The 18,109-nt window shown below is 35.5% G+C and overlaps 1 protein-coding gene across 3 annotated transcripts in view; it reads right to left on the bottom strand.

Annotated features, from left to right (window-relative positions):
• LOC149080769 (peroxisomal targeting signal 1 receptor-like) overlaps positions 1 to 18,109 on the bottom strand; it is a 37,930-nt gene that overhangs the window by 13,003 nt on the left and 6,818 nt on the right. For all 3 annotated transcript variants that reach the window (XM_089237458.1, XM_089237459.1, XM_089237460.1), the window contains exons 3-11: positions 15,403 to 15,438; positions 11,935 to 12,067; positions 11,141 to 11,327; positions 9,736 to 9,847; positions 9,218 to 9,340; positions 4,087 to 4,268; positions 1,728 to 1,788; positions 1,347 to 1,490; positions 126 to 196 (exon numbers count right to left, since the gene is read on the bottom strand). In XM_089237458.1, coding sequence (XP_089093584.1) covers positions 126 to 196; positions 1,347 to 1,490; positions 1,728 to 1,788; positions 4,087 to 4,268; positions 9,218 to 9,340; positions 9,736 to 9,847; positions 11,141 to 11,327; positions 11,935 to 12,067; positions 15,403 to 15,438 — 1,049 coding nt within the window. The remainder of the gene's footprint in view (positions 1 to 125; positions 197 to 1,346; positions 1,491 to 1,727; positions 1,789 to 4,086; positions 4,269 to 9,217; positions 9,341 to 9,735; positions 9,848 to 11,140; positions 11,328 to 11,934; positions 12,068 to 15,402; positions 15,439 to 18,109) is intronic.

Raw genomic sequence — 18,109 nt, 5'->3', positions numbered from 1 at the left:
AAGATTAAAAAATTAAGAACCTGAAAGAACTCTGATGAATGCTATAGAAGAGATCCAAAGAAAGAGAGAGAGAGAGAAACTAATATATATAACAATAGGAAGCAAACACTTGGAGGGTAACTCACTTTTTAAGAGCAGCAATGGCAAATGGATCCTGCTCATTTTCAGCTTGAGTGGTTCCCAAGTACTGCCAAGCCTTTAAATAAAGAAAATTTCACTTATAAAATACCATCAATGAAGAAAACATGAAATTGTGTACTAAATTATGATTCGATCCAATCAACTTGATATGATACAGCCTACAGATCAAAGTTCAAAAACCCTCGCTCAACTCTTTTACAGTCAGTTTTTTTCCCTCAAAATAGTTTTGGCTTTTCTATCTTTTTTTCTCCTCACACTTCTATGAGATTTAGAATTGTTTCTCAGGTTTCTGCCTCTGACGAGATCTTTCAATTTCTTTCACCTTTCTAAATCCAAAACATACTTATACTCCCTATCTGGGCCGTCTTCAGCCATTTCAGACTTCATTTCATAGAGTTAAAACACTGGATTACTGAATGGGCTGGAGATAGAACATGAGCAGATTATAGAGCCCACTGTTCAAAAATACTGGCACAAAAACAAAATTCAAGACAATATTGATTCTCATATCTTGTGAGCAAAGCCTGAAAGATTTCTCAAAACCACAGGGAACAATTCTGTTACATAAAACTAAAAGATTTTTTTCAACTAAAATAAGTAAAACGAACAAAGAACATGCTAAAAGAACCCATGCAGATGATCTCCTCTAACTATGTCACGAACTGCATTTTTGCTGCATTTCGCCACTGACTGCAATTGCCAACTGTCACAGAGAGTGACAGTTGGCTAATATATATATATATATACACACACACACACACACATATATATATATACATACATACTTTTCGGGAGCAGTTTTGTTTCTACCTATTCAACCTCTTCGCTCTCATTTTTAATGGTTTTAAATAGTTTTTATAAAAATTCTTTTTTTCAAGTTAAGACCTGACGTACACATATGTGTACCTAACTTGAATTGTCCTAGTAAAGATAACGGTCCAAACTATTTTTTTTCTTTTTAAAGGTCATTTTGACATTCAATAAAAACAAATTAATCAATAATTTTTTACAGTCAGTTTTGGCTCAAGTGTGAAGAGGCTAAGTCATGAGAATAAACTAAATCTTCTCTAAAGAAGGCTTGCTTCATGTCCCAGATGTCATATTATAGCTCAACATTCAGAATTCAATTTCAACGATCCCTCTTTTCAAACTGATTTCATTGATGGAATTTCGTAAACACTTCAAAGAAATAAGATGGCCCATACCTCCATGTGTTCAGGAGACTTTTGCACAGCAGCCTCAAACAGCAAGACAGCACTTGGGATATCGCCAGCTTTTAGTTTCTTTAGACCTTCTTCGAAGGGTTCTGGAATATCGATCAGAGGGTTTTCCTTCGTGAACTTGTACTCCTATTTGAAGATAAAAAAAATCAATGATCCATGCGAAAAGCCATACTACAGTAACACACACATCAACAAGAGAAAATCGGGTAGGCTGGACATACAATTCAAACAAATGAAAAGACAATTACTCAAAGATATTAAATAACAATCAAGTCTGGTTTTGATAAAAGAAAACCTAGGACTATTCAAACAATTTGATGTGACATATAATGATTTGAATTCCAATAGGTTATTGATACTCACTTTAAATGGTTCAGTGAATTCTTCAAAGTCGCTCAACCAAGGATGGTCACCAGGTTCATCTCTGAAAAATACACAGTGAACATTTTGAAGCTATGGTATCATTTGAAGAATAAAACCACACTTTAAAACACATTAGAAACTGAATTTTTTTTGTAAGAACTATGTGGTCTAGAGAGATATAGATGGCTTTTTCTCAGCTCGAGATATCAAGGAAACAGTTATTTTCCGGATATTATGCTGAGGTGAACTCTGAAAGAAAATCCTGGCGGAGACGTGATGACTTTTCCTTCCGAGTTCACCTCAGCATAATACCCGGAAAATAACTATGTGGTCTGTTCAGAATGTTCCAGGACTGCCTTAACCCTTCAATGTGTAGCTTTGCATGTGATGCAAAGAGTCCTTTAGATGCTCATTACTGCAGCCAGTTTATAATTTTTAGCCATAAAAATTGAGAATCGACTTTACGTATAAGCTGAGGCCATATTCTTTAAATTTTATATTTTGAATTAGATATCCCAATTAATGACAACCTCCTCTTTGTTCATTACAGGCCATGTGTGGCTGTGATTTTGCTGATTTGTTGAAATGTTTTGTTTGCATTTCTTTTCTTTACCTTGAAGTTTGCAATGCAAATTTTGTTTCTTACTGTGGTGTGAATGACAAAGAAGGTAGTTATATATTTCAAATGCAATATTACTTCAATACATTTATTTTATGGCCTATTTTTGAGGTTCTATACAGCCTTTTTAAGACCCTGTATAAGTATAAGCAGTACAATTTTAGAGATTTGTTTTAATGACTTTTCAGGCTCTTTAAACATGTCATCAATGATGAAAAAAAAATTGAGCATTTAAAGGGTTAAATATTGGATTTTTCATGTAATAAAAATGTTTACTTCGATGCTCAAAAAGAGACTTCCCCCATTCAAATTTATTTTTTGAAACATTCATACATCTCTTGAACGTTTCAGAACAGCTCTTCATTGTAATGCTGTTAAGACTTTGTCACATTTTGACGAATGTCCTATTGAACATAACATCGATTTTTACTTTTAAAGGCCATTTTAATTTTTGGAATTTAAAAAAAATGTGTGGCAGAGAGGGAATATTTAATGATTTCCAAAGATATTAAATCAAAATAACAGATTTTTGAACCAAAATTTTCTGCACAATCAAAGAAAAATACTCTGAGTAATGCTATGAAGTAAAAGATAATTTACAGGTTGGTACAGATTTGGCCTTGAGTTACACATTTGTTATAACTGGCAATCGCTTACAACTTTTAGGATGAACTAAACACTTCCCATATTGATGATTCCTATGTCATCAATTGAATAGATAAATGGTGATCAGGTAGCAAACTTGTAAATTTACTCATTCGCTTCCATCATTTAACTTGTGCTGATGAATGGACCCACCTCATTTGGGCGTCTTCAAGAGACTCGTGTGGCTATTCAACTTTGTTTACTATGCAAATACTTTTGCAACACTTGAACAATCTGAACCCCAATTCTACCTTAATCATTTGTATGTTTTTCCACACTTGAAACAAAATTTAATGACGTCCCTATCTTTTCCATCAATAAAACTGACTTTATGGACGAACAACTGTTTTTCCTAATACTTCATAAAAATCAGTGCTATCGGCTGATATTAATAAATGCCAATTTTCTACTGGCAAACAGAAAATGGCTGCACAAGTGAATTGAAGAAAAAATCAGTCGCATATCTTTTTGAACAGAGTATGTAGAGTGTCTTTTTACTGCTAGCATGGCCTTTATCTCAACCATCCATCATAGAAATACGATTCTGATTTAAAAAATGCTCAACAGGCATTCAAAAATTATATTGTACCAATTTTGAGAGTGAGAATACAGAGTGTAACAAAATAAAAAGTCTAAATTTTTATACGATCCTCTGCTTTAACTTCCAATTAGAAAAAAGTTGCCCTATCTCTCCTGAGGCCAACAATGAATGAATGAATGCCAGAACTTTGCCACTGGACTTATCCCATTGCCAAGATCTCTTCCAGCCCAGCTTCGTGGCAGAGTCTGGAACACTTTATTTTGTGTAAAGTGTATTTTTTTGTAGGTGGGTGGGTTTGAACCCATGTACCCTGAACTCTTCTCATCTGTATCTCTGTATTTTACCAACCCACCACGACAGCACTGTCCTGAGGCCAACAGAAAAAAAAAAAAAAATCCACCTTTTTAAGTGCAATATTCAAATTCCAAAAAATGAGGAAATATATATTTGGGAAAGAACAGCGTTAAAAAATCCTGTTAACCCAGGAAATTTCAGTTTACAGAGATTCGACTAGTTAAAATCATGAAAACATAAGTGTTTTAATCCTCCCTCACTTTGCCATTTGCTCCCATTCTTTCTGTAGATTCTTCCAAAAATCTGCATCGCTCTTCTCTTCTTCTTGCTTCTCATCATCAGTGCGTGTATAGGTTTTGAACTCAGAATCTCCACTCATGCTCATGTACTGGGTAGACCAATCATCTCCGCCAGCAGCCGCAACAATATCCTCAGAAGGACTCTGCAGAAATTTAAAAAAAATAAACATTACAGTGGATAATAAAACTCCCAACTTAAGTAGATAATCTTTTGTTTTCAGATACATGGGAAAATGGATTCATTCTGTTAAACACAGATTTTTGGCAGAGGAGGTTTAATGGTCTGGGCAGGCATGCTGGATGGCCGCACACCTCTCCATGTCTTTGAAAGAGGCACTGTGACTGGTGTGAGGTATAGGGATGAAGTCTTGGAGCCCTATGTTCGCCTTTTCAGGGGTGAAGTTGGCCCTGAGTTCATTTTAATGGACGATAATGCGAGGCCACATAGAGCTCTTCTGCTCGACGATTTTCTAGAGAGTGAGGATATTCGCCGGATGGATTGGCCAGCCAGATCTTCAGACCTTAACCCTATAGAGCATGTCTGGGACGCTCTGGGGAGGGCAATTGCAACTCGCAACCACCCTCCGGGAACCATCCAGGGAATGAAAACAGCGTTGCTGAATGAGTGGGACCAATTGCCACAGGAAATGATAAACTGCCTTATTTCAAGTATGAAATCACGCTGCTAGACCTGTATATCTGTAAGAAGGGACCATACCCCCTATTAACCCATTTTTTTTGTTTATGCTGTTTCATACCTTCCGACTCCAATGAGTGTTACGCACGATCATGTGTGTGTATTACAATTATTCAATGGGTATTTGTTTTGTATTGTATCAATGTATGTACATATCAAATTTTATTAAAATTGGTACAGTAGTTCTAGAGATAATGGACCAAGTCTGCAAATTCTCTTAATTTCTTATACCAGTGTAGCTTCAGGTACTACACCCTCATTGTCCCAGAGTACGTGCATGACAGGATTAGTGTCTGTAGACTGTTTGTAGTGATGTACTGCAGACTAGTTTGTTGTCAGGATCGGTTACATAGTAGTATATGTCGTAGTTGGCATTCTTGAAGTATGCAGACCATTGCACAAGTCTTTTGGCTCTGTACTGGTCCCAGGTGTATGATAGATTGTAGAAGTTTCTTGTCTGTAGGTAGCCATGGTGATACCTTTTCATATTCTGCAAGTAGTTTAGCAGGAGTGTCAGCTTGTTCACTTGACATTCCAAAAGTCATGTTGTAGGTATGAATAGATTTCAAAGTCACATACCTGCATATAGGTATATGTAACCAGTTTCTAGAATTTGTTGAATCACATCCATTCACGAAACATTCTAATGACCATCGGCATAATGTTGAAGACCTTGGTAGTACATAACTGCAAGTTGATGTAGCATTTTATGGATCACCTGACCAGGGTTTAAGCTACCGTCACATTTTTTGCAAAATGCGAAAGAAAATCATAGAATGCGAAAAAAGTAACAACCACTTTCGCAAAAATGCATACAGGAAATACGCAACGAGTAGACATTCAACCATTAATCATTGCATTAGCATTGCAGCATTTAGCTAAAGGTTTTTCCCCCATTTTCGCTTTTCTGCGAAAGGAATTTTTTATCCAGCTTAAACCCTGCACCTGACCCTTTCAAGGAACCATTTTCCAACTGGCTGCATGATAAATGACTATTAGTTGACTAGAAGACTATTTAGAACTACCTGGAGTAGCCTACTCAAGAGATCACCTTTTTACAACATAACAACTAGTTGTTAGCATGGGTTGTTCACCCATCAGCCCCACTGAGTGGAGTGAGTAGAATGAACTGAACGAAGTTAGAAGATTGAATGTCCCGCTTCTGATTTATCCAGGCCTATTTATAGTAATTGAGAACAGGTTTGTGCTCAGTGCACTGAAAGAATGTGTTTCCTAAGGCACATTGGGAAAACTATGATGTCAATCCGTTCATTTGCATATTGTGACACAATAACAATTATTTCGGGTATTCTGTATTTTTGGTGGCAACAATTCGATAATCATGAAGGAAGCCAACCAGACTTTACCCATGATATCGGTAAGGCTATTGAGGGTGAGACCAAGACAGGTCCTAGAGACATAGCTTAGTAAGGCTATTGAGGGATTATACGAAACCAGCAGAAATCGGAGGCCTTCCGCTAATTAAACAAGGTAATTGAATACAATTATTTCTTTACAATGAATAATCACATACATTGAACATAATCATAAAAAGTCATACTGACACAACCGGGTCTTCACCCGGGGAAAGGACCTAGCGTTAGCTAGTAAACTGGGGTGGGGTTATCGAGACATTGGAAACACGTAACGTGAGACCCAAAGGGACATGTTAGATTATAAGGTCAAAAGAGACAGCTTTGAGCTATATAAAGCCTCAAAAATATTAATTTCAATTTTATTGAAATTAATCGTTTTCTTCCCGACCCTTCATTTGTTTTGAATGTGTGTGTGTGTGTGTGTATGTGTGCATGGGGGGGGGGGAAAGAATATTTGAAAATCAAAATTTCATTAGGCCACACTATAAAAGTTTTATAAAGTTCTGTTACATAATTTGACAAATGCAACAAATCAGCTCATCGGTTTTATTCGCTGGAGTGTGACACCAATATGTTCATTGGTTGCATTTGTTAAGGTTAGTATAACACCAGCCTTAGACCAGGTGGGCATCACTGATCAAAACTCGTGGTGGGGGGGGGGGAAGATTCGTTGTCCAAAATTTGTGCGTGTGGGAAATTTCTTAAGTGTTGTAGAATATTTTGCGATTTCATCATCACAAAAGTGTAATGCTCTTAATTTTCTATATTATCTGCATATTTTCATCAATGGATAGTAGCACATTTGGTTTGAACTCATATGGAAAATTTGCTCAAAAGAGGAAACTAAGCAATGTTTTTCGGCCATGTAAAATATTGATTCTGAAATGTATTTGTTTTACGTTGCATGCCCGTCAGGTTGGTATATTCTTTTCAACCCTGGTGCACACACACACACAACCAACAGTAGCTTTAATCTACTAAAGCTGGTGTTGACACAACTCAGTCGAGTTTGTAGGTACTCCAACCATCTGTGATTTGGTCAGCTCATTTTTAGTTTGATACACACAGAGCAGATGGAAAAGATAAGCTCTTTGAATGTCCAGGCTATTCAGTTTGATGCTCAGAGTTTTGCACTGAAAGAAAGTGCATTCTGAAAATGTAGGCTCCTTTTCTTTAATTCAGTATATTTTCTATCAGCTGAAGCTTTCATTTTATGATTCTGATGCCAAAAATCAGCTCATCACGAAGCTATTTTATACTAGCACAAGTAACAATATCAACAAAAATGTCTGTTAGTCAAATCCACATTCGTTAGCAAAGGCAAAAAAAAAATCACGAAACAAATCTTCATTAGCCAAAAAGTTTGTAAGCCATTCGTTAGCTGAGGTATCACTGTATTCATGTCCCCAAATTATTTGCCAGGTAAAATGTGAAATCTATAGGCGAATCTATGCTGGTTTACATTGAATGGATGGTTATTCCAAGTTTTTTGGACATACTTTGAATGAATGAATGATACTCAAGAAGCAAGATTAAGTAACTGTACTTCAAAATCCCTCTTAATAGATACACCTCAGATGCGGTCATCCCCGCTTTTATAAACAAATAATAATTTCCCTGTGCATAATGAAAGTATGCCCTGATTAATGGCAACCCTTCTTTTATGAACAATTTCTTATGTCTCACTGTTGTCGGCAAAAGAGAAGTTTTACTGTATTTTGAATCAATATTTCGATCAAATTTTTTGACATGGGGGAAATACAAGATGATTCAATAAAAATTGTTTATTTCAGTTTTAAATTGGGTTTGATGGAAAGTTTAGAAGACAAGACAAAAATTTGTTTTGCCTCCTCTGTGAACATCATTTTTCATATTCAGGAGAAATCACCCCCTCCCCCCAGTACCATTAAAAAAAAAAAAAAAAAATATATATATATATATATAAATAAAAAATAAAAATTTCTAGGGAAACAAAATAACAGTATGAAAATAACAATCAATGACTAACAAAAGATGACTGATTTTCTAAAAAAACATGATCCACATGAAGAAATTCCAGACCTCACAAAAACATTCAGCATTACTTCAAGCGTGCAGTCATAATTTCTTAATCTATTTCAATAGTTCTTTACATCTAGCAAATAGGTGAGTGGACTGAATAAATAATATTTCTGTGGCAACCAATTAATAAAAAAGTTACCTAATAATTTTGCTATAAAATAATAGTGTAGGAAAATATTTGATAAAAATCTGATTGATCAGTCAATTAATTCTATTAAAATTCTTTTGACTAACCAGTTAGAAATTTTAAATCAATTTCCAGCCCTATTTATAATGCATATATTCTTTACTGTATACAAAACAAGCCACTGTGGTGGTCAAATGTTCATATCACGAGGTCCAGGCATGGCCCCTACATTCTGGACCAGGGTTCCTAGGCTGAGACATTTGGCGGGCCCCAGACACATTTTTCATGGGGCCCCTCTTTAGTGAATTCATACAGTGAAAAAGAAAACACTGAGAATTGTCCTGGTGCCCTGTCAGCCCCACCCTTGCGGAGGCCATGGGTCCCGGGGTTCGAACCCCACTCGTGCTAAAGTAGTGGTCTCGGTCTTCTAGGTGCAAATGCGAGCCTATCTCCCTGTTGAAATGAGTCTAGTCTTGCCACAGAGAGCAAGAGGCCTACAACAGTACAAATAATCAATCATTACACTTCAATCATAGATGACAGCACTGAAAATTCAAAAACACGTTACTAGATATGCACTCAGACTGTTAAATACCTATACACACTCCCACTTTCAGCACAACTCACGCGGTAGTAAACTGCCCATGGCAATAGACCAGAGTTATGCTCAATTTGAATGAATGAATGTATACAAAACAAGTAAAGGGAAATATAAGTATTCCAAAAGTGAAGTGTTGATTCAATCATGTACAGAACTACAGAATTTCTGGACTGGCGTTATGTCTGCAGAATAATTAAATGCAAATGATTAGTAATGAAAATAGCACCTACCCAAGCAGAACCAAAATCAGCACTCCAAATATCAGCCATAGACTTCGACGATACATTGCGAGTGTCTGCACTGTCCTCCATGATCACCTTGCCCTCTCCAACATTCCTTATAAACTTCATGAACTATTCAGGAGAAAATATAGATTATTTAATGACTGATGGCCACTAAAATATTCTCAAGTTATTAGCTCAAAATGATGGCCAATGGATTGGCAGGATGTCGTGTTATACAAAGGTCTGATTGCAATCATACAAAAAGTTCTTATTCAGAAAAGGCAAAAACATAATAGACCAAATATAGTCAGAGATATCCCCTCCACATGCACAAGAAAAATTTGTTTTTTCCCCGAACATCGTAAATAATAAAAGCGCTTCACCAGTATACTAGGCTGATCCTCCTACTTAACAATGAGAGAAGTTCAAAGGTAAAACATCAAAATTTAGATTTAGAATGCACAATGGTGTGTATACTCATATATAATGATATGTTCAAACATTCATAGACATAGCCCACATACCTTTGATTCAGAAAATTTAGGGTTATCTGTAGTCTCCAGAATTTTGTTTGCATCATCGCTTGTATTTTCGGTCTTGAAGTCTTTCGTCCATTCCGTCGTTTCTTGTGGAGTGCTATATAAATGAAACATCATTCTCAACGTTCATTGAAATGAGTTGTGCTAAAAATTTTTTTTGAATCTTTAACTAATTGATAACATGGTTCATACTCTATGAAAGTAAAAAATTCAAGGACTATTCAAGCACTTTTCTAGGCAAAATTTTAAAATTCAAGGACATTTAGACGGTGGTTAATAAAAATCAGGATTAAAAAAAATTACTTTGATTTTTTAAATTTATATTCAACATTTACTCATTTTTAATTTTGAGTTTGAGCAAGAAATGCCAATTTATTAAAGGTATAGCATTTTTTAAAACAATTATAATTCCCATTTTAATTTGCGATCAATGTCAAATTCTAAAGGGGTGGTCTTGCTTTTAAAAAAAAGCCTTTGTAGTTTAGTATGCAAATAACATTTAACCAGAAATCATTTTATGTTTGAAACAGTATGGGAATTTGCCTTTGATAAAAAAAAGTCGAAAGCATGTAATCCTATATCTAGAGTGACTATATGATCTCTATTTCCTGGGACATTCCCATATTTTCATGTAATTTTAACTTTTTATGAAAATGTCCCATTATTTTCAACAAAGCCTATTGAAATTTTTATTCTTTAGGAAAATAATTTTAATACTTAATTTTAGTAACTTCATGAATTGTATTATGATAATTAGGACTTTAAATATTGTCATGTTAATGTCCCCCCCCCCCCCATAGAATTCATTTAAATCTACTGCTTCAATGCAATAGTGCTTCCTTTTCAGCCTTTGGTATTTGTTTGGTGATTTTAGCAGTAATTGCCAACTTTACTTACCTTTGGCATCATTTTGATGACAACTAGCATTATATTTTTATCGAGGAAATATGATCATCCCACATATATGCAACTGACATTCTTTAATTGAATAGTTTAAAATATTTTGAAATTTGAAATAATATCTTAAGCGCAGTGTTTCACTGCCAGATTTCAGGCAACATCTTTTTAAGCATAGAAATACCTCAGGTATGGGTGATCATATGTCCTGTTTTGAACATTGTCTCGTCATCATTGTATCATTATTGCTCTAAACATTTTTGCCCCAGTGGAATATGGGTTTAGAGGGGGTATTTAGTTGAAAAGGGACAAAAATTGAAGGAAGAAATTCACACACAAAAAAAAATTTCAAGCACTTATAAGAACTTGAATTTTTTTTTTTTCACGGATTTTCAAGGACTGAACGAACCCTGAAAATAGAATTACAAACAAACAAGATCACTGATCAAGTGCACAAACATGGAAAACATAGACATCTGAAATGCTAACTCACATGTTGTCCTGATCGGAGCCAAGAAACTCTTGAGACCAATTGGTGTCAGTGGTTTCGGCTGGCTCGAGCAAAGCATCATCAGCATCCACAGTCTGCTCTCGATGGAATGCAGAGATGCCTAACTCAGATGTCTCAAGGTAATCGTTAGTCCATTGTTCAGCTTCATTCAGATAGTCGACTTCTGGAACTAGAATAAACAGAAACGTACGTAAGAATAAATGACAGTTTCCTAGAGTTCAATGTTTGCATGCTTTAGTACATACGTCACAGTTAATACATTTTTATCTGTCAACCTTTTAACAGCCACTGTTTTCAATTAAGAACAATGGTTTTATTAAATGATAAAAAAAATACATGAAATAACTCTATCTCCCTCCCAAACACGTGAGATTCTAAACTTGATTTACAAAAACAAGTTGCATTCATTTCAGCACTTAATTTCGCCATAAATTTAATTTTTTGAAATCCCCTATTTTCATGGAAAAATAAATTTTAATTGTTTTGTTTTTAATTTTGATGTCGTTTCTATGGACATGGGCAAGCCCAGGAAACATGCAGGAAATTTTTTTCATGAATATTTTATGGTTGATATCTCTAAACTAAAGGATCAGAAGGAAAAATAACTGAAAAAGTTAAGAAAAACAATTTAAATCTTGATTCAGCCGATAAAAGGTTAAAAAAAGAAATAACGCCTGTATGGTTAAAATTTAAACATTGTCCAACACCACGAAGATATTTTATATGGAAATTAAAGGGGGAAAAATTAAATGAACTTTCTTTTCACGCATACATACCTTTCATTTGTTGCTGATACATGTTGTCAATGTTTGACATTTCATGCAACAAGCCAGCCATGTCGAAAGTCTGAGGAGCAGTACGCTCTGCTGTAGGAACCCCATGCGATTCAAACAGGAATTCTTTTACCAGCTGAAAAGTATTGGATACATGTAACTGTGAGCCATTGAAAGAAGACAATAAATACAGCAATCATGATCATAAAAGTAACACACCCACATAATCTCTTGCTCTCTAGGGGACATGTCCATCAGACCAGACATAACCTAGGCCAAGTGGACATTTCTGGCTTCATGTTTTTTTCTTTTCTTCACTGTAGTGTGAAATGGCTACAATGACATATTTTTCTGTCATAGACGATTTAGGAGGCATGCATTCTGATGTACCCACATTGAGTGGATCCTCACGTGCCACTAACTTACTGCTTGTCATCCCGTCTATATTATATGAGAGCTCAGCAAATCCATCGAGTCAGGGCGTCATTTTGACTTTTTCCGGGGGGCGGGGGCAAAGAACATGTACTCAAGGTATGCATATATATATTTGTATATATATATATGCCATTTATAGTGTATTTTCAAAAGCCGGGGAGGGGGGCAACGGCCCCCCTGACCCCCCCCCCAAATGACGGGCCTGCCTCAAGTACAAGCCAGAGCATGTGTAATATGGAATCAGTTTAATGAATCATTTTTTTATATATCAAGATAACATTCTCCACTCTTTGCACTCAGATGTTACCTATGCTGGGACATAGAAAATCTGTGAGATCTGATTACTTCACCTCAAAGTCAGTAATCTTTTATCTTCAAGTAGCGATTTCAAAAACACTTCACCCATAGGGAGCTGTTCAAGTATTACGTAAGCAAATTTTTAGCCATTTTTGACCCCCTTCCCCCCCCCCTTGTCAACAAAATTTCATCATCAGCTCTGCTCCTCTGAATCCTAACTCATATTTTCATGAAGGGTGGTCGATGACGTAAGCATTATCCAAACCCCTCCCCCTTGTCATCAAAAGTCAGCAAATCAGAAACCCCTCCCCCATCGATGATGACGTAATACTTGAACGGCCCCATACGTGCAGAAGTGTAGAATAGCAAACTAAAGACTACACTTCTGTTGACTTTATGCCTGTAAGTACAGTAGACTCTTGATTATCCATACTATCCAGCCTAGTTAAAAATTCATTCATAATAATTCTGTGATTCTAAAGCTGCACAAAAATGGTTTTGGGGTGTGGCTATGCAAAATCAACCATCAAAATTTCATGTGCTGTGCTAGCCACACCTCAAAACTGGTTTTTGCATGCATTAGAGCATAAGTGGAGGGAAATTACGTTGCGGAAGAAGGCTAAAAGGAAGAAACAGTCATCTATCAAAGACTTTTTAAAAACTATAAATTGCGAGTTTTAGCACTTTCCGACTCAGGCCTATATACTGTGTGAGGCCTTTGACATTTGTGTAATCATTCATCAATGAACAGTGAAATAAGTTTAAATTTTAGTTCATTCTAAGCCTATGTTTTGCGTTAATGCTTTGTTTATTTTAAAAGCATATGCATTCATACTGTTTCCTGCAATCAACTTAGACACAATAGAATTTATCCTAAAATATTCCAATATTTTTATTTTTGCCCCATTTATTCTGCAATAAATTCCTGAAACCTACAAATATTTATTAAGTGCTTGCCTGTACTTAAAGATCAGAAAATATAAACAAGAGTGGGTATTGGTATAAGAAGGGCATTTAAAGGACATTTCTGATGGTGTGTAGGAGAGGGGTAGTAATATTGAGCATTTATGAATTTAAGCTTATTTAGGTTTTTCTGTTATTTAGCCCAACTTTCCATTACATTAGGCCGTATAGTTCAGATTCTACTGTATATATCAGTGGTCCTTAATCAGGGGTGCCAGCACCCCGAAGGTGTGGGAGAGCATATTTTGGGGGTGCGAGATTGAAAAAAAACCATGTTGACCTATTAGTCAGAAAATTGGAGAAAAGCTAGGAAAGAATAGGCATAAATAAGGAAAAAGAAGCTTCGTCAATTCGTTTATGCTATTCTTTCCTAACTTTCCGCCAATTTTTAAATTAAAGTATATCACTTAAAAATATGAATTTCTAAGAGACAGGGCAACAGCGATCTAATCAAGTACTTTGTTCATATAAAAGTTTTTATTTTTTTAAATATTGTCACATAATGTGTTTCCACTCTTAAAACTGGTACAGGGTGATTTTTGTAACACATTTTGAGAATTTTTCAAATTGAAACAATTTCTCTACGATGAACGTTTGATGAGATAAAGGGCAAATCAGGACTTACAGTACATAGGACACTCTGCACATTATTGTATCTGCTGAAATCAACAAGTGGTGATCAATTCACTGGAACTTTTTCCCAAATTTCAAAAAATGTCAGAAGTCTTTTTTCAGTTTAGTTTTGAACTCATTTGAAAAAAGGCCAAAATTAAATATTAACAGAAATAAAAAATATATAAAAATGATTATCCGAGGGTGGGGGGGGGGGTGTGCAGGATGGTAAGGCGTATTGCACTAGGGGATGTAAAAAGGTTAAGGACCACTGGTATATAGGGTGTTGCCTTGAAGTGACGACAAACTCAGAGAGGATGATATTAAGCATCAAGAGGAACAAAAATTGGCGTAGAACATGGTGCCGCAAACCAGGTTTAGTCGGTGAAAATGGTAAAAATAGATGGCAGCCACATTATCAGCACACCTGGTATTTGTGAGCTCGTCTGACAATTGTTACTCCATTACTGTTAGCTGACCTTCGCAGTTGCACCTTCAAACAACTCTTGTAATCATTTCTCTTCATCTACTTTCTGACATTGAACTGTGCTGCACAAGCTGTACTGTAATCATGCTGCCAAATAAATGTTTTTCCTACTTATTATTGGCCTATTTGTTCCACTTGACGTCACACCCTTCATAAGTATTTTTGCGATTTTCAACGACTAAACATGGTTTGTGATACTATGTTCTATGGCAATTTTGTTCCTCTTGATGCCTAATCCCTGAGTTTGTCAGCACTTCAAGACAACACCCTGTATATTAGGCAGCAAATACTTAGAGCTTCAAGTGCAAAGTGTAACATATTTAAGTTAAAATAGTCCCAGAAACAAAATATATTAGGCTGCTACAGAAGATTGATGGTGTATTTTCTGGTGCTTAATTTATCGATTTCAAAAAAAGGTGGTCAGCAAAAAGTTCTACGAGATTAATGGGGTGCACACTTTTGAACAAAGCAGGGACGGAAAAACAAAATTATATAAAATCTCCATATTTATCATCCACTCTTGCAGACTATTAAAGTGTAGTGTGTTTAACAGAAACATTTTGACATTTTTTATAGCAATTGAATTATTCGAGATGCTTTATGGGTATAATGCTAATAGCTATTCTCATACATACTTAATTATATAAATATAATTTTATTAAATCTCGAAGTCTTACCTTATCAGATGCAGCTGCAGTTGGTAGCTGACCGATCTGTGAAAGATCAAGACACATATTTAATTAATATTTGGGCAATTCTTTATATAATTTATATATATCAACTAGCCTACAATACATTTTGGATGAAAAAGAAAGTCCGCATATAATCAGCTCCTATGAATTTTGCCAGTTTGAGAGATAAAATTCTGCCAACAACCCATAAACTAAATACTGTAACTTGAATGTGCCTGTTGATTAAACAAGGCATGAGATAAAAACATATTTCAAACCTTTCAATTTAAATATGCACAAAACAATGCAAGATCTTTGGTAGAACTTGGGGTTATAGTAGATCTGGTAATTACACTTCATGCATAGTTGGTCATGCAAAATGGGTGGCACATGACAGCACTACACGTAACAAGCGTTACACCGAAACAAACTTCACACACACATTCCAACATGTACCAATTCGATAGTTCTGCAGAGGAATATGGACGAAGTTCATGTCTAGTTTAGTAGTTGATCTGGTGCAGTATACGGTGTAGATTTGTAATTTCTCTAACACTAATAAAATCTTGAAAGAATTGGAACAGAATGTGTCACCTTTTAGGAATAGGTGTTCATCTTTCTAGTCGCTCCCATAACCCATCTTATAATAATAATAAAAACATATTATTTCAAGAAATGTTTATTTTCATTCCAACCGTACGAAAAATATTTTTATTGAAAAAATTAAAACATCGAAAGAATATGCTACCTCAGTCGATAAGCTGATTGCTTTCTAAAAAGACGTAACTCAAAATTTCTGTAGAGGTGATTCCTTGAGCCCCCCCCCCCAAAAGTTGATCCTGTGTATGCCCCCTGCCTTGATTCTTCATTAAGAAATTCATAATTTTTAAAAATGTATAATATTTACAACACATATTGATCCTTTTTATTGCTCCACTGTCATTCTCTGCACATGAGGGCTAATTAGACCGGGACCTATTACACTATATTGTCACATTAACAAACAGCAGCATTTGATATTATCTTTCATATAGCTTGCCAAGGAGTTGATGCGCTAATCTCTCAGTAAGAGACTTCCTGTGATAGCAATGTGTTACACGGTCATATTAGCTTATTGTTGTTTCTGTTGTACCTTTGCATCAGAAAAGATTCTGACAAGTATGAATCGGGAATAGAACTGTAGGCAAATATATTGTTGACCTAGGCTTTATCACCTTTATAATATATGTAAAATTTAACAACCTTTTTTTTCATTTTCTTACTTATATTTATAACTGAAATCAATGCCCATCCTTATTTATTACATTTTCATTCACAAAATTTTAAATGAACTAAAACACTATTTTTCCGAACAAAGTACCCCTCTCTTGGCTGTGCCCAAGCCATTCTCTAAATTTTGAAATAACTTTCCCTCTTAGAATATTTTTTTTCCCAATAATAACTTATAACTTATATATAAGTTAAATATATATGTTAACTTATAACATTACATATATAGTTAACTTATAACTTATTATACATTATTCTTACTACTGGGTTGTGTGATAAATAAATAACTTTTCAAAGGAAATTGTATTTTCATAATTCAATTTTGCTTTTACATATACAGTAAAAACTCCTCTAATGGCCACCTCTGAATGACAGTAATCTCAGAATAATGGCCACATTTTATTGAAACCGAACCTTATCTGAAGCGGGAGGGGGTGGGGGGGGGGGTAAGGATGCTTTCCTTTCCTGGATAAAATGATAGATGGGTATACTGAAGTCAGTAGAGAGGGGAAAAAGGGCCAATTAAGTGATCTGGAGCAGTGCCACAGGTCACTCAAGTGATCTGTAAATGTGTTGCGGGTCACTGAAGTGATCTGAGAATGTAGCGCTTTAGTTCATTCTTACAAAATTAGGTTTGAGATCCCAGGCCAAATTTGGCCCGCATGTCATGGGTTGAGCATGTATGGTCTAGTTTATTGTGGGTGTGGAGAAAGAGCAATTTGGAGGTTGTTAGTACACCATCTTGGCCCATTTTCTCACCAAGTCATTTCTGTTGTGCTCTGCCTTAGCACCGCAAGCCTAAATTTTAGGCTGCCAAAATAGCGCTGCAGATGGATTTAACAGGGCTGCAACTAAATGCTTGGTCAGCCAGGGCAAGCACACATTTCGGTGCAACCTTGTTGTAATGTTGAAGGGGAGTTTGAAGGAAAATTTGCCTCCTCTCTGGTCTGGCGAACGGGTCACAGACCCGCATAATCCCTCTCTAGTTGCATCCTTTCGATAAGTCAATTATTATTACAGTATCCATATAATCATATACTGTACTCTAATATAATCAATTTTATAATTACCACAATCAATTACAGAATGGATCATCATTTTATCTGTTATAGTGACTGCAAAATTTTAGTTTTTTTCAGAAAAAAATAGCCACATTTTCACATCCCATTAGTAACCATTGTTGGGAGGTTTTACTGTATGTTCCAAACCCTTTTATAGCAAACCATTCCCTTGAAATAAAAAAAAGTTTAATTCAGGACACTTAAACATATTGGCTGCTACATGTAAATGTTGGATCTAAAACAATCAATTTTTTTACAGAAATGATAGAGAAAAATAGTCATTAATTGTGTTACCTTTAAAAGCAATATATCAATTTGTAATTACTTCACAAATTGCACTTAAAGCAGCTAGAATGCTCATTGTATTTCTACTGGCTGCTTTT

The sequence above is a fragment of the Pholcus phalangioides genome, unplaced genomic scaffold, assembly GCF_987345545.1.
Source record: "Pholcus phalangioides strain wild (caught in Gottingen) unplaced genomic scaffold, Ppha-v1.0 ptg000010l_1, whole genome shotgun sequence".
NCBI lineage: Eukaryota > Metazoa > Arthropoda > Arachnida > Araneae > Pholcidae > Pholcus > Pholcus phalangioides.
This window is presented reverse-complemented; position numbering and strand designations above follow the sequence as displayed.